This window comes from Antechinus flavipes, chromosome 1 (genome assembly GCF_016432865.1).
Source record: "Antechinus flavipes isolate AdamAnt ecotype Samford, QLD, Australia chromosome 1, AdamAnt_v2, whole genome shotgun sequence".
NCBI lineage: Eukaryota > Metazoa > Chordata > Mammalia > Dasyuromorphia > Dasyuridae > Antechinus > Antechinus flavipes.
Genome location: NC_067398.1, coordinates 335,724,409 through 335,750,471, shown reverse-complemented (window position 1 = coordinate 335,750,471; position 26,063 = coordinate 335,724,409). Strand labels below are relative to the sequence as shown.

Genomic DNA, 26,063 nt, shown 5'->3' with positions numbered 1-26,063 from the left:
GAGCCCCACAGTGCTTTTATGGGGTTCCCTGGAAGGCACGCCCTGAGAAGTTCTCTCAGTGGGCGTCGCTCATTGGTTGGCACCGTGCCCGTTTGGGGTGCCAGAAGCCCAGCTGAGTCACTGCTCCTGATGGCGTTAAAGCTATTCACCCCCTGTAGACGGCGCTGTGCTGCCGTCTATCTCGGGCTCCCCAACTTCTGAAGAGACTCTGCTCAGGCTCTGCATCTGGGACGTTTCTCAGGTTGGGGCAATTCCAAACACGAGCCCTGGAATCAGAGTGACCTCAATTAAAAATATGGCCTTAGGAACTTCCTAGTTGTGTGAATTTGGACTAGTCATTTAATCTCTGTTTTTCTCAGTTTCCTCCTCCATAAAATAGGGGTAAAATAGCGTCTACTTCACAGGGTTGTTGTAAACATCACAAGAGATAATTGAAAACAGGGTAGCACATAGCAAGTTTGTAAATGGTTATTATCTCCTTCACCTGCAGCTTTCCATGGAAAGCAGAATGAGGGCTTTCAAATGAATGTCAATTGAAATAAGGAACCTGGGTACAAATCACCTGGCTCTCTCAATTAGTACTTTGTGGGAAAAAATTACTTAATATTCGTGGATCTCAGTTTTCCCATCTGTAAACTGAGAAGTAGTTGGTGTAGGTGACATCCAAAGTCCTTTCCAGCTCTCACTCAGGCTGTCATCCTCATCCTATGATGTGCAGACCCCTGACAAATCAGGATAGAAGAATCAGTTTCATATTCAGATGCTACAGATTTAAAAACTGAGGAGGGAAAGGGGAAGGGAACTCAGGTCAGTGCTGCATTTGAACAGGAGTGTCTGACCCTGGCTCACATTCACACTTAGGGTTCTTTCTGTCTGCTCACACTGTAATGCCGTTGAAACTGAGGCAAGATAGAAATTAGAGATAAATAAATTTATTAAAAGGGAGAGATTTGCTGGGACCAAATGGATCCATGGTTCTGTCCCAGGGCTATCATCTCCAAGAATCCAGCAAACAATGTGAGTTCTCAATGACCTATATACACATGGCTCAGACTCAGGGGGTATACTGAGGCAGGGGCGGAGTCAGGTGCTGAGAGTGGGAACAGGACACTGACAATCCAGTTCTGACAGGGCATGGGGGATGGGATGACCTAATGGGGAAAGGAACCCCAGAGATGGGGAGAGGCATCTTAATAAAACAGTATCTGACATTCCTGTAGCTTAGGATAGGGAGAGGCATTCTGATATTTTAAAACATAAGATCTTTTATCCTTTATCAAGTATTCTGATAAAGAGGAAGGGGAGATTTTGCGGAACTGAGCTTTGAACTGATTATTATAAACTGAAGCAGAGAAACTGAGTCAGGACTGGGGTCAGGATAATTAGGGGGACTGAGTCAGGACAATAAAAGAGAACTGTGCCTTAACAACACTAGTAACCTGGGAGGCAAATGAAGACAAACCCTGGGCAGCATTTCTGTCCTGAAGTGCAGAAGACATAGGACAGTTCCTTCTCTACCACTGAGTCACTTTGTCATCTGAACAAACTATTCCTTTGGAATGTTATGAGGCTCAAACGTGTTTAGAAGAAGACCAAGGACAGCCCAGTCACACACTTTGGCTCACTCACAAGTCACAGTTATTGCAGCAGTCAAGTTGGAGGTTCCTTTCCCTGACCTCCCTAAGAAGCATCCTGACCAGCTGAGAGGCACCTGGGCAGAGGAGCGCTCTCCTCTCCAGCCCCACCTTCCTGAAATAGCAGTGCTGAGGATGAAAGTTGTACTGCAAGGAGCTATCCTGGGGTCCATAACATCATAGATTTAGAGCTGAAAGATAGCTCAGAAATCATTGAATCCAACCCCTTCCTATACAGATGAAGAAATTGACATCCATATTGGATAATTACCCAATTTTTACACATTTATGGTTATTTATAATTTGCCTTTCTTCCTTGGAGAACTACCATTTATCTATTGGCAAATGACTATTGCTCTTATCTGTTTGTTTTAATTCCCTCCATATTTTGGATATCACAGTTTTATCAGATAAATCTGAAAAACAAAAAACCCAGTCAATGATTTTCCTGCTAAATTTAAATGTATTGATTTTGTTTGTTCTGAAGTTTTTCAATTTTATGGAATAAAATTGTCCATTTCATTTCCTCTCTAGAGCTTCTTTGGGTAAGAATTCCTCTCTCATCAGAACTTATAAAAAGTACCTCTTTCTCTGATCCTTTAACTTGCTTATTTACAAGAAAATGTATATACTTTTGTTCTTACTAAATCTTTGAATTCAATATTCTTTATTGAGAACTAATTGAACTTAAAAGGTTAAATAGAATTGGAATACTAATTTCTGGGTGGAAATTATATAGGCAGTAGGGGGTTTGAGCAGAAGGCATTAGAAAATAGATACTCCAAATCCTTGAGCATATCCCTAGATCTCCTAAAGGGGAGATCTAGCTAGTCTAGTTGGAACAAATGAGCCACAGAATTCTCTTTACATTTCATAGGAATTTGGGAAAATCCCATTCCCCTCCATTGTGGCAAACTTTGAACATTATATTAGAATTAATTGATCTTTAAATGTTTGATAAAGTACTGTTGATGTGTGAAAATTGGGGGCTGAGAGATCCCTTGACATAATGGGATCTCCCTTGGCCTGTGGCAGGCTTTGCGAAAGAATACACCCCAATTAATACAGCATCAAGGTTTGTGGCAAGAATGGATTTATTATTCTAAGAAAATAGCTTTCTTAGCAGGCACAATCCTGCTAGGACTACTGCAAAGATGGGTTTACACTGAGAAGAAAATATCTTCATCAGCGGACAAAATCCTGTTAGGACTTTTGTGAAATGTCTAGGCATACAGCTCTAGATATATTGGGGCTTCTTTGGTCTTTGGCCCCGACCTGGGGACCAATCTCAGGATGAATTTGAGAGACTAATTTTCAACTCAATAGAGCACAGACCATGCCCCAGGCTGAGATTTCAAGTGAATAAGATTATTATCTGGGAGTTTCCCTTATGAGCCAAAGGGTGTGCCCCTCCCAGAGGCTGGGAGAGTTTGAGTCCCAGATCATCTTTCTCCCAAAGATTCAAGAGGACACATTTTATATCAGTACCCTTGTAAATCTGTTTCATCCTGGGATTTTCCCTTTTGAGAGTTCAGTTATTTAATTTAATTATTAAGCCCCTCTATTCTTCAATTTATATTCAAATTAAAAGTTGATGATTCTTAAATTTTCTTTCCTTGTTTTATTTTTCTGGTTAGTTTTTTTAAAAAAATTCTGTTCGTTTTTTATTTTGCTTAAATAGTATCTTTTTTTTTTTTACCAGTTATATGCAAAGATAATTTTTAACATTTGTTTTTTTAAAAATTTTGAGCTCTGTTTCTTCTTCCTCTTCTCCTTCCCCCTCCTAAAATGACAAATAACAATAGTATAGGCTTATTGCAAGTGATGAAGCATGTAAATGAGTGAGCCCAATTTTGGTGGTAGAGCTCACCCTACTCTATCCATAGGAAAGTGCTATGGGTAGGGATGGAAAGTCATTCTCAGTCCAGTCATAGTTTCAGCAAAGAAACATAACTATTCAATTTATATCAAGTTTTTGGTTCCAACCCATTCCCCAGTTCTCTATATGCCATTGCAAACTCAGTGAGGAATGCAAGCAGCCAAAGAACACCAGCAAAAGTAAACACAAGAAAAAGAATAAGAAAAGGAAAGGGGAAAGTCAAAATTTTGCTTTGGAGGGGTGAGGGGGGGAGTGCAGGGATCTAGGCAATAGTCTGTCTCTAGCCCAAGGCATCTGAGATTCTCTTGAAATGTCCCTCCCTAAAATGACCTGTCTCTGGTTTCCTTATAGAATGTCTCAAAGTTGCTAAGGAGAGCCCAGGGCATACCAAGGTTATACTCTGCTCGTCCTCAGAATGAGCTAAGATTGTATTGGGCTAACCTCTCTCACTCTGTCTGAAAGATCAGTTGAAGAGTGATGTCACTTCTCAGTTTATCATCTCCTTCCAATCTCATCAGACAGTATATTCAGGCAACAAAGCCTCTGTGCAAACATGCCAATTATGGTGTTAACTAGGCTAAGGGAAGAATAGTGCATTTTCTGAGTTCTAGTGAAGGAGCTCCTCTTACGGCCAGATCAAGTTTTAAAATCTTTCATTTCCTCATTTAGAAAACCCAATCTTGTTCACTCAGATGACAAGCAAGATTTTAACAGAATGGAACAAATAAAATGGGTGAGGATGTTTGTGGGCTGCAAGAGTACACAAAGAAGCTGATCTGGGTGCAAGTGCTCTCCAATTTCTATCGCAAGGCTTTCCCTGCCCACTCCATCCCTTCAGGGCTGTGGAATGAAGGTTAAGTCAGGATAGAGTTCCCTTTCTCTCAACACCTCTTCCACCACCATCACCCCCCCAAAGACAAGCAGCTCAGCCCCAGACGCAAAAGACAAACGCACACAAATTGTGGCAGACTCGGACTTTATTCGGAGACGTCCATCAGACTGTGCGGAGTAAGAGGAGATGGGGACACCGAGGGATCCGCAGCCCAGTTGGGGCAGCAGGGTGAGGGAAATTCCTTGCCTCTGAAGACCTAACGGTACTTTGAGATCAGCGCATAGAGGCAGCCACAGAGGCAAAGAACTTATTATCCATGTAGGCGTGCACTTTGTGAGTCAAATCCTTGCTCAGGTGACGGGCCAGAGTCACTATCAGGCAGTGAGAGAGGAGCTGGGAGAGAAGGGACAGCTCCCGAGTCAGGTGGGCACCCACACTTCCCTGCCCCCGCTGCCCCTGCCTGCTTCATTCCCTTACCTGTCTTGTATTCCAGCCGCCCATTGCGCCCGTCCTGACCGCGGTCAAATGCCACTCTAACTCGGAATCCAGTAATCTGTCCATACCAAATCTTCATTACACCTCAATGGAGCTGCGTGGCTAGCATATAGCATTACTGGGAATCCCCATTCGCCAGCTCTGGTGGGTCCCTTGATCTCTGACTCAACTTGAAGTTAACAGGATCCATTTTCAGCTTGAAGCTCTGTTTGGACAGGGTCATGCGCAGATCATCCAGGTTGGCAACAGCCTGGGAAAGGGCACCTTCTGACCATGGTGCTGACCGTCGACAGAGCCGGGCCGTATTGATTAAGAAGTAGGTCTTGGTAGTGGGGAAGGAGAGGAAGGTCCTGCGGGAAGGAAAGAAGAAAGAGGGACTCATTCTGGGTATCATCTCGAGCATTGTCCACTGGGCACCTGGAACTAGACCAGGGGTTGAAAACGGGGGAAACAGTCCAGGCTAAGAAGGAGAGGAGGGATTCTGAGCTCAGAAGATCCAGGGGACTTGTTAGGCTCAGGTCGGAGAAGGCAAGTGTTTGGGAGTCTGGATTCTAAGGGCATCCATGTGTCTACCGGACAGGAGTTGGATTTAGGGAATGTAGGAAGTGCAAAGAGGGGGAAAAGAAGGGGAGCCCTTACCTCAACAGGGCTTCAGCACTAGCATTGCCTCCCATCCACTTACTCCAGATCCTCTTCACGTTATTCTTGTCATTTGCAGAGAGCGCCATCTCAACTTCTATCTCCGGTCTTTGCAGTACCAGAAATATGAAGGCCCAGCAGTCCCTATGGTCCTTTTATAGGGTTACCAGGAGAATACTCCCTAAGTAATTCTCCTAGTGGGTGTCACTCATTCTTTAGCACAGTGCCTACTTTAGGGCAGCAGGGGTCCAGCAGGGACTTGAGCAAATTACTTAACTTCCCTTGATCTCAGTTTCCCCATATGTTAAATGAGGAGAGGTATTTAGTGTAGGTGATATCTAAGGTCCTTCCAGTTTCAGTCAGGCTGCCATCCCTTCCTATGATATGCAGCTCCTTGGAAGATCAGGATAGATGGATTATATGATGATCAGTTCTGATGGATGTGGCTCTTTTTAACAATGAGGTGATTTAGACCAATTCCAATGGTCTTGTGATGAAGAAAGCCATTTGGACCCAGGAGAGGACAGTGGGAACTGAATGTAGACCACAACATAGTATTTTTCACTCTTTTTGTTATTGTTTGCTTGCATTTTGTTTTCTTTCTCATTTTTTCCCTCTTTGTTCTGATTTTTCTTGTGCAGCATTATATTTGTGGAAATATATACAGAGGAATTGCAAATGTTTTACATATAGTGGATCATTTGCTGACTGGGGGAGGAGGTGAGTACAAAGGAGGGAAAATTAGAATACAGGGTTTTGTAGGGGTGAGTGTTGAAAATTGTCCATGTATATATTGTGAAAATAAAACTTTAATTTAAAATAAATAAACCTACTACAATTAAATTTTTTTTTAAAAAAAAGGACATGAAGAGATCCAAGGAAAGTTCAGATAAAGAGTTTTTGTTTGTTTGTTTTTAACAGAACTTGAGGAGGAAGGCAGTCAATTGAGAAGGATCAAAAAAAATTTTCATGGAGGAAGAGATGTTTAAGTTGAGCCTGGAAAGCAGAAAAGTTTCTAAGAGGCAAAAATGAGGATGAAGAGTTTGTCAGAAGATGAAATGTCTAGTTTGGAAAACTGGAAGAATTTAAGATTGGCTGGAATACAAAATATGTGATCGAGAGTAATATGAAATGTCTGAAGAGTTAGTTAGGAACAAGGCTGTGAAAGGTTTTAAATTCCTAGCTAAGAAATTTATATTTTATTGCCAAGGCAAAAGGGAACTACTGTGGGTCCTTGAGCAGAGGAGTAAAGTGTTCTGCTCTATGCCTTAGGAAAATTGTTTTGATATCTGTAGGAAGGATTGATAGGAGAAGGGCAGCCAAAGTCAGGAGGATCATTACAATTATCTGGGTAAGGTAATAAAAACTCAAAAACAGAAAATCTGTGTTTGGCAGGAAGTTTTCAAAAGCTGAAATTCAAACTATCAACTGTATTTTAAAAAATTCTTCCATTTACTAATAATTAGAGAAATGCAAATTAAAGCATCTCTGAAGTACTTAACTTTACACCGTGAAAAACCCATCAGACAGCAAAAATAATCAGTGAGAAAAATGAGCAAAGTTAGAGGGACTACAGGAAAGTGGGCATGTTAATATAATGTTGGTGGAGCTGTGAATTGGTCCAGTCACACCAGAATGACAACTCTGAACATTTCCCAATGGAATGTCTCTAAGCCAATTCAATCTCTCCATAGATTCAGTTCCTTCTTCCCAGTTTCACACTTTAAATCATGTTAACATGATACCCTTTGCTCCCATTTCAAAAGATGAAGTTGTTATTCTTCTACCCAACACTAGCCCTTGTTCCTTTCACCTTTTTTTTCAGATTGCCTTTTCGTGTCTCCCTTTTCCTTGACTAACAAACTTTTTTTATCCACTGACTTTTACTGCTTTCACAAGCATGCCCAAATATCACCCCATCTTTGAAAGAAATTTTGTAACACCTCCCCTCAGAGTGTTGGGCCCAGAGTCAAGAAGATTTAAGTTCATATGTGGCCTCAGATACTTACTAACTGTGTGACCCTTTACAAGATACCTTGACCCTTTTTGCCTTTGTTTCCTTGTCTATAAAATAAGCCAAAGAAGAAAACAGTGAACCACTCCAGTACCTCTTCTAAGAAAATCCCAGAATCAGACACAATCAAACAACAACCATTCTATATTATAACCGTCAAGTTTTATGGCATAAAACTGGAAGACAGATGGACTTTGTTTCCATGACAACCTCTTTTCTTGACTCTCTTCCTCAATTTTATTTTATTTTAAATAATAGCTTTTTATTTTCCAAACTATATGCAAAGATAGTTTTCAACATTTGCCCTTGTGAAACCTTATGTTCCAAATTTTTCTCTTTCTCTTCCCCCCTACCTCCTCCCTTAGATAACAGGTAATCCAATATAGGTTAAACTTGTATAACTCTTCTATTCATATTTCCACATTTATCATGTTGCACAAGAAAAATCAGATCAAAAAGGGAAAATTGAGAAAGAAAACAAAAAGCAAGCAAGCAAACAACAAAAAAGGTGAAAATACTATGTTGTGAACCACATTCAGTCCCCAGTCCTCTTTTCGGATGCAGATGGCTCTCTCCATCACAAGTCTATTGGGATTTCCCTGAATCATCTCATTATTGAAAAGGGCTATGTCCATCAGAATCAATTTTATTTCATTCATATATTTAGGACTGCAAAAGACCCTAAAGTTTATCTAATTCAACCCTGTCATCTTACAAATAGGGAAACTGAAACTCAGGGGGCCATATACTCAAGGTCATCCTGCTACCAAGTGGTAGATAAAGGGATTCAAACCCAGAGTCTCTGGCTCCAAATCCACCAACCTTTCCACTACTCCATGCTCTCATTCCTCTCCCCATGCCTCATATTTTCCTTGGCCAAACTGATTGTTCAGACCCAGACCCACCCACCCTACTTAGGTTTCTTCCACCTTATCTCCAATTCTATTTTTGCTTTGCTGCCTAATCCCTAGATGTTCCACTGACTTTCCATCCCAGGACAACACCAGGCTCTATGACTCAATTCAGAAAATGTGTTTGGAGCAATGTTGTATACAAGGCACTGTGTTTGGAGCCTTTGATACCTCTAATTAGAAACCATATCTCCCTGATAGTTAAGGTCCTCAGAATGCTCTGGACTCTCCTACCTTTTCTCCCCTTCCCTCTCTCTAGTTCACATCTCCCAGTTAAATTTTTGTGAACTTCAGCTAAGTGTTAAAAGGGAAATAATCTAATCAAAGACATTCACAGTAAGTGTGGTCAACCCATAACCCTTCTAGAGTCATGTTTTCTAGTTAAAAGAAAGAATTCCAAAACTTGTGAAATTTTGTAAAATAGAGGGAAGGGCAGGGCAGGGCTTCATACTATTTGGGAGAAAACTTATAGAAGGATCCTGAGAACCTTTTAATAATATTTTTGAGGTCAGTTAGATGGTATATGGATAGAGCACTGGTCCTAAGGTGAAGAGGACCTGATTTCAAATCTGGTCTCAGATACTTACTAGATGAGTGACACTGAGCAAGTAAGTCACTTAACCCTAGTTGTCTCCTAAAACTCCAATATTAATAATCTCTAATAATTTATGGAAGGAGAATAAAGCTAATACTTTAATGACACATTATATTTTGATTGTATATAAGAACCGTGTGACTGATGCATTGTTGGTGGAGTTGTGAACAGATCCAACCATTATGGCGAGCAATTTGGAATTATACTCAGAAAGTTATCAACCTGTGTATATCCTTTGATCCAGTGGTGTTACTACTGGGCTCATATCCCAAAGAGATCTTAAAGAAAGGAGAGGGACTCACATGTGCAAAAAATGTTTGTGGCAGCCCTTTTAGTAGTGGCTAGAAACTGGAAATTGAATGGATGCCCATCAATTGGAGAATGGTTGGGTAAATTGTGGTATATGAACGTTATGGAATATTATTGTTCTGTAAGAAATGACCAACAGGATGAATACAGAGAGGCCTGGAGAGACTTAGATGAACTGATGCTGAGTGAAATGAGCAGAACCAGGAGATCATTATACACTTCAACAACAATACTATATCAATTCTGATGGACATGACTCTGTTCAGCAATGAGAGGATCCAAATCAGATCAGTAATGAACAGAACCAGCTACTCCCAGCGAAAGAATACTGGAAAATGAATGTAGACCACAACATAACATTTACACTCTTTCTGTTATTGTTTGCTTGCATTTTTGTTTTTCTTCCCAGGTTATTTTTACCTTATTTCTAAATCCGATTTTTCTTGTATAGCAAGACAATTGTATAAATATGTATACATATATTGTATTTAACATATACTTTAACATATTTAACATGTATGGTACTACCTGCCATCTAGGGGAGGGGGTGGAGGGAAGGAGGGGAAAAGTTGGAACAGAAGTTTTTGCAAGAGTCAATGATGAAAAAATTACCTATGCATATGTTTTGTCAATAAAAAGCTATAATAATAATAATAATAAAAGAACCATGTGAAACAACAAATTAGACAATTGAGATCATGGTACTATTTAGTGACATATCTGAGATTAGAACACAGGTTCTGGGCCAAGGGTCTTTCCATTTTTCTATCTGTATCTATTTCTCCTTTTATAAAATGATATGATCTTAGATACATTCTAGTCCTTACATTTTATGGCTTAAGCTCTATCTAGTTTTGATATTCTGTGACAATTCTTAGTTCCGGGGGTGGGAGGGGAGAAGAAGATAAATTTGGAAGCAAGGAACCTGGATTCAGATTCAGCTCTGTGCCACTTTGCCACTCTGGGCCTCAATTTCCTATTCTGCAAAATGGTAGTTTAAACTAGAAGAAGTCTTTTCCAGCTTTAAATCTATGATCCTATAATCTGACTGCCTTTTCTATGTAGGATTAATTTCCTGACTTGGATAGAACACGTGGTCCTTTGATTTTGAGAATCGGGAGTGGGAAAAGAGCAGTTGGAATGCAAGAATCCCTAAAGAATCCAATAAGTATTCTTGGGCCTTTCTTCTTTAAAGTGTTCACCAGTCAGTCAGTCAATAAACATTTATTTAGCACTTACTATGTGTCAGGCAACTGTACCTGGTTTAAAGGTCTTAACCTTCAAATAGGTCCCCTAAGCATAACAGAATCCACTCTCTGTGGCTCCTCCCAGTCACTGGGTCTTCAGGAAATTCTCTGTCCCATCCTCTTGGTTAAAAAAAAAGGGGGAGCAAGGAGTTTTCCTGGTCAGTCCAACCCGACATTGCTAAATTTGCTCCTGTTTCCAGATTGTTTTCCTTGCCAATTATTCACCAGTTCCACATAGCTTATCCTATTAAAGACAAAGCAATGACACTTTAGAGAAAACTGAGAATTTTATTTTGTTTGGAGGGTAAAAGAAGACAATTTCTTTTAAGGCAACTCAGGCTTCCTCAGTGATATTTCTCTGTTAGGACCACCGCCACATTGGTCAGAAACTTGTCCCATGCTGCATGCATCTCTGCAGTGTATTCTGACTGCAGGTGGGAAGCCAGCATCACTTGGAAACAATGGATCAGGAACTACAGCAGGGCAGAGAGGATGGAAGGCATCATTAAGACTCAGAGACCACTTAGAACCCATGACCTTCTCTCTGAATACTAATTCCTGCCCCAACATCCATCTTGATGGGAAAAGCCAGTGGAGGTATCTGGGCTGGGCATTCCCCATCTTTCCCCATTTACAGTAAAGTAGATAGAACTGCTAATTCCCTATAACTAATGAGATTCCAATTCCAATGTCTAAGTCATGCATCGGCTTGTGGATGAATGGATGGGAAGGGACAATGGGAGTCAGGGTGGCTGGTGAACTGACAGTGTTTGAGTGAGAAGACTGAAGATTGGGAAGAAGAATGAATGGATGGAGAGAAGGGCTCCCAGGCTCACATGGAAGTTGGTCGGTTCCACCCTTAAACTGTAGGCATGCAGATCAGCCAGACCGCTCAGGGCAGTCCGAAGATCATACATGTTATCCACGGCCACACCCACGGCCATCAATATCTGTTCCCCGTGGTTCTGCATCTGGGTTAGCTCCAGGCCAGGGATCAAGGGTGGGAAGTAGCTTTTCGTACTGGGATATACGGTGAACAACCTGTGGATAGTGGAGGAAAGGAAGGAACGTGAGCAGGAGTGGGAGCACCCACCATTCTCCCTACGATCTCCTTTCTATTTTCTCTGGCTTGGTCTCAACCAGCTCCCCTCTAGAGGTGAGACTGCTCCCCTCTCGGAACGCTTAATCTTAGCTGCTTTAACTTGGCACACTTTAAACCTTCCTAGGGAAAAGCCTCCCAAAGCGATACCAGATTCCTTTCTTCATCCTCAGGATCCGCATCCTTTTAGCTCTGGTTAGCAGCATCCTCCCCGTCAGCCCGAAGACCTTGGGCTGCTCCCTCCAGCCTTTCTCTCTTCCTCTTCACTTCTCTTGGGCAACCTTCCCCCCCAAATCACCTGGGACACTCTCCCTTTGTCCCCGAACCCCTTCTCTCTCATCTCCTGGGTTGGGGGAGAGCGGACTTAGTGTCTGCCCTTGCCCCGCCCCCGTATCCCACCCTACTCCCTCCCCCACCCTATCTGAGCATCACCTCTGCAACAACTCAGTCCCGAAAATGGCCTCATGACCAGACAGGTAGTTCCAAATCTGGACGATGTGGCTCCGTTCTTCAGCGCTGAACATGGCTTCGAACCCGTGCCCGCTCTAAGTCCTCTGAAGTCTAAGATATAGGGGCGCCGACCGCGGTCAGAGCCCTATTTATCACCGCGCCAAGCCTAACTTGCCTACCTCTTATCTCCCGCCCAGCTAATGCATTTCTGAGCCCTAAAGAACCCACTTTCTTCCTGCTGTGGTTTCGGGGGAACAGTTTAGATTCATACGAAAGCAACGATGATCCTCAGTTACTTGGACATTCTGTGCTCTAGGAAAATGAATGAATGAGAAAACTGATTAATCATTAGAATAGTGAATGAATGAATTAGAGAATAAACTAAATAAAATTAGAGAATAAATTGGAAAATAAAAATGAACAAATGGGTCCTACTTTTGGGAGTCTCCAATAAAAAGTAGGAGAGGTAATCGCTATTCTTTCATTAGAATGATGTCCCTAAGTCTTTTGAGTGTTCTGAGCCTCAGTTTCCCCATTTATAAAATAAGAGGGTTAGACTAGATGGACTCTAAGGCTCTTTCGAACATTCTGTGTTTACAAATCTCTTACAGGTCTACAATTCATTAACAATTCTAATAACATGTATCTAATATTACATATGCATACATATGTATATATATATATGTGTATGTGTGTGTATACATTTTATATGTGTATACATACACATATAAAATGTATCCAGGATAGTGAGGCATCCTTTTTTAGTAAATAGAGGTGTTTGGAAGATGCTTCCTTTGATATATGCTAACTGGGTCAGTGTGCTGTGATTTGACTTCTCAGTGCCCTGGATAACTGGAATAAAGAGTTATAAAGCAGTTGCCCACATGCCCTTTTCAAGTTCAGACCATATGTCCCCAAAGTGTGTATAACTGCTTTCCTGTCTAAGCACTCTATTTTGTATTGTCCTCTTTCTATTTCTGATTTTTATCTCCATTTTAGAGATGAGAAAATGCAAGTCTAGACAGTGAAAGTAACTTACCTGGGCCATGTGGACAGAAAAATGACACAACAGGGTCTATGGTACCATGAGTCCTCAACCAAGGAATCTTTGTACTGTTGATTCTGGGCTCTGGCCACTTCCAAGAAAGGCATGAGTGGCATTCCTACTTCCCAGATCTGGGGTCAATTCTACAACCCACATGGCAAATCCAGCCTTCTCTAGAGAGAGTCTCTTGGTCATTTCTTCACCCACTTGAAACTTTGCCCTTGCCTGAAGTCCCCACCTTGTGATTCAACCCTTTAATCTGGAATTTAAAGCATCCTAATCCCATCTTTAATTCTGCTGTTCTGTCCAAATTTGCCTTACTCTGGAACAAGGATCAGTCAGAATTGGGATAAGAGCCTGGACATTTTTAAAGTCATTAAGAGAACATTCATGCTTATTTAAACTCAGTATCTTTTCTGCTAACCCATCCCTTTTCTTGAGAGCATCCCTATTCTTATAGGTAATCAGATATTACATTTGACAATCATCCCTCCATCTTTCCTTTCCCCAGAGCCCAACAGTTATAAAGCTTTGAACAATTTTGTCTTTATAACATTCTCCATATCTATCCGTGGTCCCCTTTTTTACTCTCACACAACCAATTCTTCAAGACAAGCCCTCATTAGATTTCTCTCACCTGGGCTACTGGCACTGCCTCCTAAATGGATTCCCAGATTCTATCCTCCACAAAGCTGTCAAGGTAATCTTCCTAAAACTGTATGGTACTTGCCTGTTGAACAGTAGTGAGAAACTTCTTATTATTTCTAGAATAAGGCTTGGCATTTAAAGTCTTTTCCGAACAGACTGTGGCTTGTCTTCGTAAGCTTACTTCACATTTTTCCTCTTTATATACTACATTCTCTGTTCCCGCTAGGTGGGTTTAGTGTTCCCTGAATTCAATATTCCATAATGCTCTCCTATGCCTGTAATACTCCCCTTTTTCTTAGAATCCTTAGATTCCTTCAAGACTCTTCTGAAAGATCATGTTGGTGTGCTCTGCCTCCTCAACTTATTCAATGTATAGTTAGCTAAATATTTAAACGTGTATTCCCTCAAAAGAATGTAAGTTTCCCAAGGTCAGGAATTATTTTTGTTTTTTCTTCATATCCCTCCCATCTAGCACAGTGCCTTAGTCAAAGTAAATGCTAAACACATAGGATTGCATTGGGATAAACATTGATTGCCTTTAAGCCTCCCAGTGGGAAGAGAATTGGAACTGAAATCTAGAACACTTCCTGCCACACACTATTAAGGGGCTTTTGAGCTGACTATTTAATCCCTCACATTTACACAACTCTTTATAAGTGAGAAAACATCTTTCTATCAACTAGGAACTAAAGAGGAATAATAATTCCTGTCTCATTCAATTCATTGCCCCCTTCTAGTTTTGACATTTTTTTCTTCAAAGGTCCCTTCCAGCACTGATAGTATATATTCTGTATTTTAAGTTCAAGTTCTAAGTTTCTGTGGGGATGGTTCTGTCCAAATGTTCACTTATTTCCTAGCACTGTGAACTGACTTCTTCCCCATTGGGTTTTCAATTATTGTTTTTCCCCTTATCAGCAATAATTCCCCTTTAGAACCATTATTACTCCTTTTGTAGCCACTGCTAAATTAGGTGAGTTTGATTTTGCCTTGAGGAAAAAAAAATCCAAACAAAAACATTGGTAAAGTTTGATTTTGGGTATCCTAATGGACCACAACTCAGGACTTCAAACTTATATCTTATTGCCTTTCTTTCCCTTTTTCAAAGAATCTGAGATTTTCTTTACCTTTAATTATTTTTTTGGAATAGAAACCATTAAAAAAAAGTCATGAAAATAAACACAGAGACTGAGATTTCATTTGTCTGTCTATTTATTAGGCAGATTAATTATGCATTCTGTCACGAAGGACAAAACTGTATTGGGGAAGGACGAGAATACAAAGGAACAAAAAAGTGAGATGAAACTCTAGAGCTCAATGACAGTGAAATCCCCTTTGTCTTCCCAGGCCTCTGGGTCCAGAAAGCTCATCTGTACTTCTCGGTCAGGATGGCGCTCACTTTGGTCAAGAATTTGTCCCAGGCAGCATGGGCCTCTGCAGTGAATTCAGCAGGGAAGCGGGCAGCAATAGTAACCAGGATGGTGTGAGATAAGAGCTGCAAAGACAAAAAAGAGAACAGGATGAAAAACTGATGGACTAGGGGAATGAATGGGGTAAGGAATTAGTCAAGTAAGGGTAAGAAGGGTGAGAAGGTGACAAGACTGTTGGGGAGAGGGGGAAGGCAGGAACTGAAGAGATATCAAAGATTAGAGGAGTAAAGGATGAGACAGAGGAGACAGGGAAGAGAAGCAGAGGAATTATTGAGTGGTTAGAAGAGAAAAGAGGTAAGATACTGAAGGATGGAGTACAGAAGGAAGTGAGATATTGAGGTATAGAAGAAAAGTGGAGAGAACATTGAAGAGAATGAGGCTCCGGGGCAAAGGGGAATGGAATGAACCCCTCATGAACTGGGTTCTTACTTCTTGAAGAGATCAACTCTCTCTCTCTAGGGCCCAGACAATGGCCACCTCTACTGCCCATCTTGGGCCCGATTCCTCACCTTGAAGTTGACGGGGTCCACTCGGAGGATGTAGGCATGGAGTTCGCTGAGCTTGGACAGGGCGCTCTCCAGGTTGTCAATGTCCTTGACAGCATCCCCAATAGCACCAATCACCTTGGAGCCATGGCCACGGAGCTGGGCTGAGCCGTGGTGCAGGTCAAAGTGGGGAAAGTAGGTCTTGGTCTGGGGATAGCTGGCAAAGAGTCTGGGGAGAAGAGAGGGTAAAGTCATAACTGGCTCTGAGGGAAAGGTGCAAATATTGTGAAAAAGGAGGATTCTAGTCCTTGATCTGCTCTTTCCTGTGACCTTCATCTCTCTGACAATCACTATTTCCATCTTTAAAATGGAAACAGCTACAGTGACACTATCTCCCTCATAAAAGAAAGACTTCTAAGACTGTAATGGGCTATCTGGTATAGAACTTCAAAGCATAAAATGCCAGAACTGGTAGAGATTTAGGATAAGAATATAGAATGTTAAGAACTGGAAGAAACCTTCACAGATAGAGCTTAGAATGCAGAATCAGAAAGTATAAGATATTTTATAAGAACTTTTAAAGTATTTCTATAGTCTGATAATTAAGAGTCATAGGAATTGTTAAAATTATTTCATAGCAATGCAGCAATCATTGGGAGTGCATTTCATTTTCACAGTAGTGAAAGGTCCCTTTTCACCTATGGTCTCATCTTATGGTTTTCTAAACCATATCTTTCTAAAGAGATACTTTATGAGACCAGAGTGAAAAAGCAGATGGAGGTGACCTGAGAGATCATTGACTTCAAACACCTCATTCTATAAATAGAAAAAAAAAACCCAGACCTAGAGAAGTTAAGAGGAAACTTGTCCAAAGTTAGACAAATTATCCTGGTTCTTCACCATCCTTATATTTAGCTCAGGTCTGATTCCCTAGAAGTGATTCCAACAGAACCTCAAACTAAGGTTCAAGGCTTTACAAGGCCAGGTTAGAATACAGCTCTGTGCCCTCCTTGTTCCAGGCCAGGGCTAGCTTGGCAAGTGGGAAAAGGACCTGAAAAGGACCTGAGTATCTCTATCAAAGTCTCTGTCTCTAGGCTCCTCAATACTCCCCAAAATAGCCTCTCCTCCATATTACAAAGTACAGGTGGGGATTATTCTTACCTCTCCAAGGCTTCGGTACCAATGGAATCTGCCTGGGTGTTGACCTTGGCCCAAATGGTAGCAATGAGAGCTTTGTCGGTCTTGGTCAGAGACATGGTGGCTGTATGAAGGGTGAGCTCGAGTTATTCCTGCAGTAGAAACTCAGGAAAAACCTTGGTTGGTTTCTTCTCCCTTACGGTCACCTTATATAGGGCCAGGAGCAGAGCATAGCTGGACAGCTGCCCATACTCATTGGCTAGTGGAAAGGAGGCCGCCCCAAAAGGTGGAGTCATCTTATCTCCCTTAGAGACAATGACTTGGTGGGCAGAAGGGCTAGGATTTGATGGGGTGGGGGTCAGTTAGGGTGTGTAAGACAGGGGGCTATCAGGTCCTTCCATCTTCACAGAGGAAGGCGTTGGCCATAACCCTGAATACAAGGTCCTAGGGGGAGATAGGGAGGCCGGAGGGTCCCAGGCCCTGCTGACTTGTCCAGTAAGTTTTACTGGACTGCAAGTCAAGAGCTAAAGTTCTGGCTCTGTGGCTAATTTAATTTTAATTCTAAGCATGTCTCTTCCCTCCTTTGAGTCTGTTTACTCCTCTATAAGGTTGAGTAGACTTGGGAAATATCATTGGGATATAAAAAGCATGGAATGAGAAGAGCTCAGTTTAAATGCTTGTTCTACTATTTATTTCTTAAAGAGGTTAAAGGAGTTAGAGTAGGTAATAATGAAACCAAATTATCACTTTTTGCAGATGATAAGATGGTATATTTCAAGAACCCTAGAGAATCAAGTACAAAACTACCAGAAATAATTCACAACTTTAGCAAAGTTGCAGGATACAAAAAAATCCACATATATCATTAGCATTTTTATATATTACCAACAAAGTCCAGCAACAAGAGATACAAAGAGAAATTCCATTTAGAATAACTGTTGATAGTATAAAATATTTGGGTATCTATCTGCCAAGGGCAAGTCAGGAACTATATGAGCACAACTACTCTTTATTTCTTGTGGCCCAATGCTTTAACTTTCCTGGGCCTCAGTAAAGGGATTGACCTGATCACTGGATGATTTTGAGTATTTTTCCAGTTCCAAATAATAGAGGATCTCTAAGAGATCTTCTAGGATTAACATTTTGTTAGTTCATGCAATTAGTTAATGAGCACATGCTCATTAACAATATATGAAGTGCCAAAGGATAGATCTTGGAAGGCTTTGGATATAGGTGGGAAAGGGATGTCAAAAAGAGGGAGCAGGCTTGATTCAAATTCTCCACTCGAAATCCACTTCTCCAAATTCACAAAGCTCTTTCTCAGTACCCCAGCATACATTGATCTCATTTGAACCCCTGCATTTTATATGTCATTTGCATGATTTATGTCTAATTTCATGCTATCTTGTGGTAGTTTCCAATATAACATGTGCTTCCTCAACCAGTCTTGGAGATCTCTGTCAAGATTTTTGGGTTTTGTTCTTTTGTCTCTCAATGGAGCTCACTCAAGGCATAAGGTTATAATAAAAATTTGATAAAGAAGTATCTACAAATGGAATGATTGAGAATTAAAAGGAGAAAGCAGGAGAGAGGGAAATCAGAAGAGGAGAAAAAAGAAAGAAGAAAGAAAAAGGGGCAAGAGAAAGGGAGAGAGAAAAAAGAAAGACAGAGGAACAGAGAGAGACACAAAAAGAGAGACAGACAGACAGAAGAGGAGAGAGACGGAAACAGAAACAGACAGAGGCAGATACACAGAGAGAGGACTAGGGGAACAAAATGGAAAAAGATTTTATTTTTAATTAAAAAAATTTTTAATAGCTTTTTATTTGCAAGTTACATGCATGGGTAATTTTACAGTTTGACAATTGCCAAACCTTTTGTTCCAATTTTTCCCCTCTTTCCCCCCATCCCCTCCCCTAGATGGCAGGATGACCAATACATGTTAAATATTTTAAAGTATAAGTTAAATACAAAATAAGTATACATGTTCAAACTGTTATTTTGCTGTGAAAAAGAATCAAACTCTGAAATATTGTACAATTAGCCTGGGAAGGAAATCAAAAATGCAGGCGGGCAAAAATATAGGGATTGGAAATTCAATGTAATGGTTCTTAGTCATCTCCCAGAGTTCTTTCACTGGGTGTAGCTGGTTCAGTTCATTACTGCTCCATTGGAACTGATTTGGTTCATCTCATTGTTGAGGATGGCCAAGTCCATCAGAATTGATCATCATATAGTATCGTTGTTGAAGTATATAATGATCTCCTGGTCCTGCTATTTCACTCAACATTAGTTCATGTAAGTCTTTCTAGACCTTTCTGAAATCATCCTGTTGGTCATTTCTTATCAAACAATAATATGGAAAAAGATTTTAAAAGGGACAGAAAGGAGAAGAAGGCTACAAAAGAAGCTAAAAGGGAGACAAAGGGAGAAGGAAAAAGATATTTAAAACTTCTCATAGTGTGGCTTCAATTTTCCTTTTCAGTTTTTATTTTATACTAATTCCCTTTCTATGTTCTAGCTAAATAGAACTGCTAGCTGACTCCCAATCTCCTTTTGCCCTTTCCCAAGACTGTACATTTGCCCAAATAGATATCCATGTCTAGAATATATTCTTGCCTCAGCCCCATCTCTTTGGAATTCTCTTTTTTTTTTCAAGGTTCACTGTTAAGTAGTACCTCTTCTCAAAAGCCTTTCTTGAGATCCTCAGAGAATTGTAAAGTTTCTATTAAAATTTTACTGGAGCATTCTTCCCCACTTAAAAGTATTTTTTTTTCAATTACATGTAAAAATTAAATTAAAAAAAACATTCTTTTTTTTTTTTTTTTTTTTTTTTTAAGATTTTGGGTCCCAAATCTTCTCCCCACCCTTCCCTTCCCCCAAACAATCTGATCTAGGTCATACATGTACAATCATATTAATCATGTTTCCACATTACTTGTGTTATGAAAGAAGAATAAGAACAAAAAGAAAAAACTATGAGGTTTTTCTTTCATGAGAAAGAAAAAACAACAACAACAAAAAGTCTAGGGATTTTTAAGGACTAATCAAACTTTTCTATTGAGCTTCTTCCCTATCTAGTCTCTCTCTTCAATAATCCTTATCTCTCCAATCCTCTCCACCCAAGCCACTCGGCCCATATATTTTCACAAACTCTGGAAAAAATTGAATCACACCCTAAAATTTGAGCTTTTTGAACAGTAACACATCTATTCCCATTTACACATTGAATTTTGGTTTAATATGACAATTATAATATGAATTAGAGGGGGGACAAGCAGGAAGATAATTTGAAAGGCAATTTAATATGCTAGGGGAGAAGTAGTAAGAGTTTGTTCTAGCTTGGTGGCCTGGTGCATAAAAAGGAGGAGAAGGATTTGACAGATATATTAAAAGCTGACTGACCAGGACTTAGAGAGTGATTGGGTATGAAAGCTGAGAAAGAGTGAAAAGTAATTTTTTACCAGAGTTCAGGATTAATTATGTCACTATCCTATTCAATACGCTCCAGTATTTCCCTATTACCTTTAGGATCAAAAACAAAGTTTTTTGTTTGTCATTTAAAATCCTTCATAACCTGGTCTGGCCTATCTTTCCAATCATAGTACATATTGTTCTTCTTGGAGTAGTTTATAATCTAGCCATCTTGTTCACAAGCACAGCTTGAGATTTCCTTCCTTTCTTCCTTCCTTCCTTCCTTGCCTCTTGTCTTTCTTCTCCCTCCTAGGGAATTATATCCTTCTCAGAGGGTGCTCTGCCCAAAGGAATATACATTTTGATTGCTGAAACCTAGCAAGATATCTTGGGGTTTACTGGCTAGATTTCTTTTATAGGGACCCATCCCAAGCTTCATATGGTTATTGTTTGGGCTCTGATACCTCAGAGTGAAAGTAAATAGAAATTGTTTTTGTTTTGGCAAAAAAACCCGTAAGGTCTTTCCCTCTGAACTCTCTCTCTCTATATACACATGTATATATGTATATGTGTACATATATGTGTGTGTGTATGTGTATATATATATTTGACTAGGTAAGAGATCATTTTTTGCCTCATTTTTTTTTTAACCTAGTCTTCGGCATTGCCTCAGTCAAACTAAAAGCTGTTAAAGACCTTAGCTTAAAAAGGCTAAGATCTCCCACTGCATGTGGGGCTATCTCCAGCCATTCTGATCTATATCTTGCCATCCTCAGATGGTCAAGAGGAGATAGTGAAGCTGGTGACTTGTACAGTCCTTCCTCACTTAAATTCAATTCACTTGCAAATTATGGCATCACCTTCCTGAGGCCATGATCCTCTTTGAGAACAAAGGACAAATAAGTACAGACAAACTAGCTTTCTTACTATATTTCACTTACTATTTTCCATCTCTCATCTCTACTTTTTGGTATTGTCTTTCCCCCATGCCTTGAAAGCACTTCTTAGTCACTTCTGCCTCCTAATTCCTTTCAAGACCCATTAGACTCACCAACTTCTAAATGGCCAAAGGATATGAAGATAATTTTCAGATGAAGAAATTAAAGCCATTTGCAGTCATATGAAAGAGTGTTCCAAATTTCTATTGATCAGAGAAATGCAAATTAAGACAACTCTGAGATACCACTACACACCTGTTAGATTGGCTAAGATGACAGGAAAAAATAATGCAGAATATTGGAGGGAATGCGGGAAAACTGGGACATTGATGCATTGTTGGTGGAGTTGTGAACGAATCCAGCCATTCTGGAGAGCAATCAGGAATTATGCCCCAAAAGTTATCAAACTGTGCATACCCTTTGATCCAGCAGTGCTACTATTGAGCTTATATCCCAAAGAGATACTAAAGAAGGGAAAAGGACCCACATGTGCAAAAATGTTTGTGACAGTTCTCTTTATAGTAGCTAGAAACTGGAAACTGAGTGGATGCCCATTAGCTAGAGAATGGTTGAATAAGTTATGGTATATGAATGTAATGGAACAATATTGTTCTGTAAGAAACAACCAGCAGGATGATTTCAGAAAAGCCTAGAAAGATTTACATGAGCTGATGCTGAGTGAAATGACCAGAATCAAAAGGATATTATATACGATAATAACAAGATTATGTGATGATCAACTGTGATGGACTTGGTTCTTCTCAACAATGTGGTGATTCAAGGCAATTCCAATAGACTTGGGATGGAAAATGCCATTCCCATCTGGAGAGAGAACAATGGAAATTGAATGTGGATTGAAGCATAGTATTTTCATCTATTATTTGTTTGTTTGTTTGTTTCTTTTCTGTGATTTCTTTCCCCCTTTTGGTCTGATTTTTCTTGCGTATCATGAAACACATGGAAATATGTTTACAAGAATTGTACATATTTAACTTGTATCAGGTTGCTTGCTTTCTTGGGGAGGGGTAAGTGAGACAGAACAATTTGGAACACAACATGCATGAGGTGCTGCAATATTAGTTAAAGGGTAAAGTAAAATGCCTTCTGCCCTAAAGGAATTTCTCTTTAATGCCTCCTTTTTGAACTCTCAGTAACAGTGATACTTTGGGCCACCTCTTCTCTTTGACATTTTTGTTCTTTTTTGTTTTTTTTTATTTATGTATTAGTTTTTGACATTTACTTTTATAAAATTTTGATTTCCATTTTTTCTCCCTCCCTCCCCCCCTCCCTCCTCTCATCCCTCCCCAAGATGGCAATCTGATATAGGTTATACATGTACTATTATACATGTACTATCATATTAAACATATTTTCACATTAGTCATGTTCCGATCAATAAATATTGACTGAGACTTATCCTCTTCCCCAGGTCTCTAATGATAATGATAATGTGATAGACTGGAAAGATTCAAAGTCAGAGGAACTAGAATAAGTCTTGTCTCTGAAGCTATGTAATGTTAGTTGTGACTTCATATCCCTGGGTTTTAGTCTCTTTATTTGTAAAATGAAGCAGTCGGATTATGTTATCTCCAAGGTCCCTTCTAACTCTTATTTAATGAACATACTATGGAAATTCAGCTCCTTTGAAATTTTGAGGCCCCAAGACCATGAAAGCTTTTCCAAATAGTTTGTAATTTTAGAAACTTATGGTATCATGTTAAAAAGCTTTCAAAGGTCTCTCTTAAAAACCAACTATGAAATAGTTACCATTTTGTTATTTTATTTGCAAGGTTTTTAAAAAATTCATATTTTAATGTGTACTATGCTCTTGTAATTAGCACTAAGTAAATTAAATTTATACTGTTTAAACTATACAGTAAATTTCATTTTGAAATTCATAAAGGTTTTAGGTTATTAAATAGAAACAAAACAATTTTACGGCATGTAAAATGTTAAGATGAAGTGATTGTCTTCTTTATTTTTAGATGATGACAATGTATAGGAAGAAACCAAAAAGATATATATGAGTATGTTATTTGGTATGGCACAAGTATACCTGTACACTATTAGTATAGGCTTAATGCACCATGTTTCTATCCTACCTCATTCCTGTTACCTTTCTTAGAATTTTTGCTATATGAATGTACTTGAAAAACAATTCACATTTTAAAATTAAAATATTTGATAGACCACTAACTGATACGTCTCTTTTTGTTTTTAAAACATATTAAGAGTTTGTAATAATGTAAAAGAAAAAATGGGTTTTTAAAATACACAAATGGTATCAAATGTGAACTAAATAAAATGACACAAATGTATCACAAGTATTTTAAAAAGCTATCATTAAAGGAAGTAAAAGCATTTTGTCCAAACAATTTTTTACATTGAGTAATCCTTTATGAGAGGCAGCCTGGTACAGTGGGCAGAGAGGGAGAGCCAGTCTTGGAGTCAGGAAGTCTTTTCCTAAGAAACATACTAGCAGCATGACCGTGGCTAAAATACTTAATCCTTCAGTAGCTGACACATCTTTAAGATTATACATTGCAGAGCAGGTGTCTGAATGCATTAGTAGGAATGTCCTCCCCAGGAATTCCCTTTCCTAATGGAGTCACAGTCAAATAAATAGAAATTCTTTATAAAGATGGAAGCGCATGAATAAAAATGGAAATTAGAAGGCATGGAGAGGTTGTAATTAACATCATTTCAGGAAGGATTCCTCTCTTTCCAATGTTGAAATTGAAGCATTATGATAACAATAGTTTACATATTAATTGTAATATTATTAGATGCCCTACTGACAGACTTGGCTTTTAGGATTGGGGGACAGAGACCCCTGCCTATGCATACATATCAGATCAACCCACCGAAGCACAGTGAGCTCATCCACATCTGGATCACATCTGTCTAGATTTCACACCCACACACATATATCCCACAGCTTGGCCATAAGTCCTAAGTTTTCTTTCTGTTTTGGCCTGGATGGTTAAAATCTATGGTTAGGGATAAAAGTAAAACGATGGACGAAGAAACACTTTTACAGGTCAAAATTATGATAAAATGTTTGTGATTCTGGCCACCCCTTTCCCATCCCTGCCTTGGAGCTATACCAAGGATCAGTAAAGTAAGGACTAATAACCAGAAAAAATAACCAGAGAGACAGAAAATAAAGTTTATCCATTTATTTGAGGGTCATAGAGGACAAGTCTGTAGGAAAGGCACCGGAGGGAAGGGTGCCTCGACCAGGGTAGGGGGTGGGTGACCACCCTTCCGTCCTCCCAGAGCTCTAGATCCAGGCGCTCATCTGTACTTCTCGGTCAGGACTGAAGACACAATGGAGAGGAATTTGTCCCAGGCAGCATGGGCCTCTGCAGTGAAGTCAGCTGGGAATCGAGCAGCCACAGTGACCAGGAAGGTGTGAGATAGGAGCTGCAAGAGAAAAGGAGGTGAGACAATAGAGACTGGGATAAGTGAACCATTCAGAGAGCAGGGGACAATATATCAGGGGTAGAATGAGAACCAGATGAGGTCTTGGGATTAATTGAAGACTGAGAGGATGAGACATAGAGGGACAGGGAAATGGGGGATGGACCCCTATAGGGTTGGGTTCCCATTCCTTGTGGATACAAAATCCAGTTCCTTCCTGATCCCAAGTCCTCACCTTGAAGTTGACAGGATCCACTCGGAGGATGTAGGCGTGGAGTTCACTGAGCTTAGACAGGGCACTTGAAATGTTGTCAATGCTCTTAACAGCATCCCCAATAGCGTTGACCACCTTGGTGCCGTGGCCATGCAGCTGGGCTGAGCCATGGCTCAGGTCAAAGTGAGGGAAGTAGGTCTTGGTCTGGGGATAGCTGGCAAAGAGTCTGGGAAGAAGAGCAAGTAGAATCTTAGCTGAGGCTCAGAGAAAGGAGAAGGGAACCATCCTTCCAGGTGGTGCCATAATCTCCATCCTGTTCAACTCGTCATTATGTGCACAGAAGTACTATGGTCAGGATGGGGAAATGCAAAGCTGATGATACTGCTTTAAACTCAATTTCTTTCAGTAGCTTCTTCAAATAACATAACCTTTAGTCAACTCTTTTTCCTCTTAGCATCCCAATCTTAAGCCTGATATTCTACTAATCCCTGGAAACGACAGTGCTCTTCTGACTTCTGTATTGACCAAAGGCAAGTGGTAGTAGACTTATAGCCTAGAACTTTCTGATGGTTCTAGGGGACTAAGAAACCCAAATCCCTAATGTTATTATGAATGGGAAAAGTATGGAATCCCTACCCCTGGGACCCATTCTTACCTTTCCAGGGTCTCAGTACCAATGGAGTCAGCCTGTGGGGCGATCTTGTTCCAGATGGTGACAATGATGGTCTTGTCGGTCTTGGTCAGAGACATGGTGGCTGGGTTTGGGTTGAGCTTGAGTTCTGCTTGCAGTAGAAACTCAGGACAAACCTGGATGACTTTCTGTTCTCCAAGGGTTTCTTTATATAGGATTATGACCAGAACAGGGCTGGACAGCTGCCCCTAACCATTGGTCAGGAGTGGTGAGGGGACAGCCCAAAGAGGTGGGGTCATCTTATCTCTGTCAAAGACAGTAGTCTGATGAACAGATGGGTAAAGGGGGGGTGGGGGAGGGGAGAAAGGCAAAGGAAATGAGCAAGAGTGGTCTATCAATCTCTACCATCTTAACAAAGGTTCAGAAAGAAGGTGTTGGCCACAACCCTGGTTACAAGGTCCAAGGGGAAGATATAGAAGTTTGAGGGGCCCAGGTTCCAGTGACCCAAAATTATAGTTAAATTTATTAACTCAGAAAGCCCACAAGCACATATCAGCATATTAACAATGTATACCTGACTTTTAAACTTAGTTTATA

The 26,063-nt window shown here is 40.2% G+C and overlaps 4 protein-coding genes across 6 annotated transcripts; all 4 read right to left on the bottom strand.

The window, feature by feature from the left end:
• Positions 1-4,482: 4,482 nt before the first annotated feature.
• On the bottom strand, positions 4,483-7,569 carry LOC127542914 (hemoglobin subunit alpha-like). The gene is made up of 2 exons (XM_051968825.1): positions 5,480-7,569; positions 4,483-5,190 (listed from the first exon to the last, which is right to left on the bottom strand). The coding sequence occupies exons 1-2, from the start codon at positions 5,566-5,568 to the stop codon at positions 4,956-4,958; spliced, it is 324 nt and encodes a 107-aa protein (XP_051824785.1). The 5' UTR covers positions 5,569-7,569; the 3' UTR covers positions 4,483-4,955.
• Positions 7,570-10,823: 3,254 nt separating this feature from the next.
• HBM (hemoglobin subunit mu) lies at positions 10,824-12,237 on the bottom strand. Of its 3 annotated transcripts, none has more exons than XM_051968773.1 (3): positions 12,087-12,233; positions 11,392-11,596; positions 10,824-11,028 (listed from the first exon to the last, which is right to left on the bottom strand). In XM_051968773.1, the coding sequence occupies exons 1-3, from the start codon at positions 12,176-12,178 to the stop codon at positions 10,900-10,902; spliced, it is 426 nt and encodes a 141-aa protein (XP_051824733.1). In that variant the 5' UTR covers positions 12,179-12,233; the 3' UTR covers positions 10,824-10,899. The 3 variants fall into 3 exon arrangements, with proteins under 3 accessions (XP_051824733.1, XP_051824741.1, XP_051824747.1); XM_051968781.1 differs by lacking the exon at positions 12,087-12,233 and adding an exon at positions 11,805-11,940; XM_051968787.1 differs by having other exon boundaries at positions 10,964-11,028; positions 11,321-11,596; positions 12,087-12,237.
• A 2,751-nt stretch (positions 12,238-14,988) lies between these two features.
• Positions 14,989-17,035, bottom strand: LOC127542870 (hemoglobin subunit zeta-like). Its single transcript, XM_051968760.1, has 3 exons — positions 16,871-17,035; positions 15,734-15,938; positions 14,989-15,289 (listed from the first exon to the last, which is right to left on the bottom strand). Exons 1-3 carry the CDS (start codon positions 16,963-16,965, stop codon positions 15,161-15,163), a joined length of 429 nt encoding a protein of 142 aa, XP_051824720.1. The 5' UTR covers positions 16,966-17,035; the 3' UTR covers positions 14,989-15,160.
• Positions 17,036-24,379: 7,344 nt separating this feature from the next.
• HBZ (hemoglobin subunit zeta) lies at positions 24,380-25,776 on the bottom strand. The gene is made up of 3 exons (XM_051968761.1): positions 25,491-25,776; positions 24,857-25,061; positions 24,380-24,624 (listed from the first exon to the last, which is right to left on the bottom strand). Exons 1-3 carry the CDS (start codon positions 25,583-25,585, stop codon positions 24,496-24,498), a joined length of 429 nt encoding a protein of 142 aa, XP_051824721.1. The 5' UTR covers positions 25,586-25,776; the 3' UTR covers positions 24,380-24,495.
• Positions 25,777-26,063: the final 287 nt, after the last annotated feature.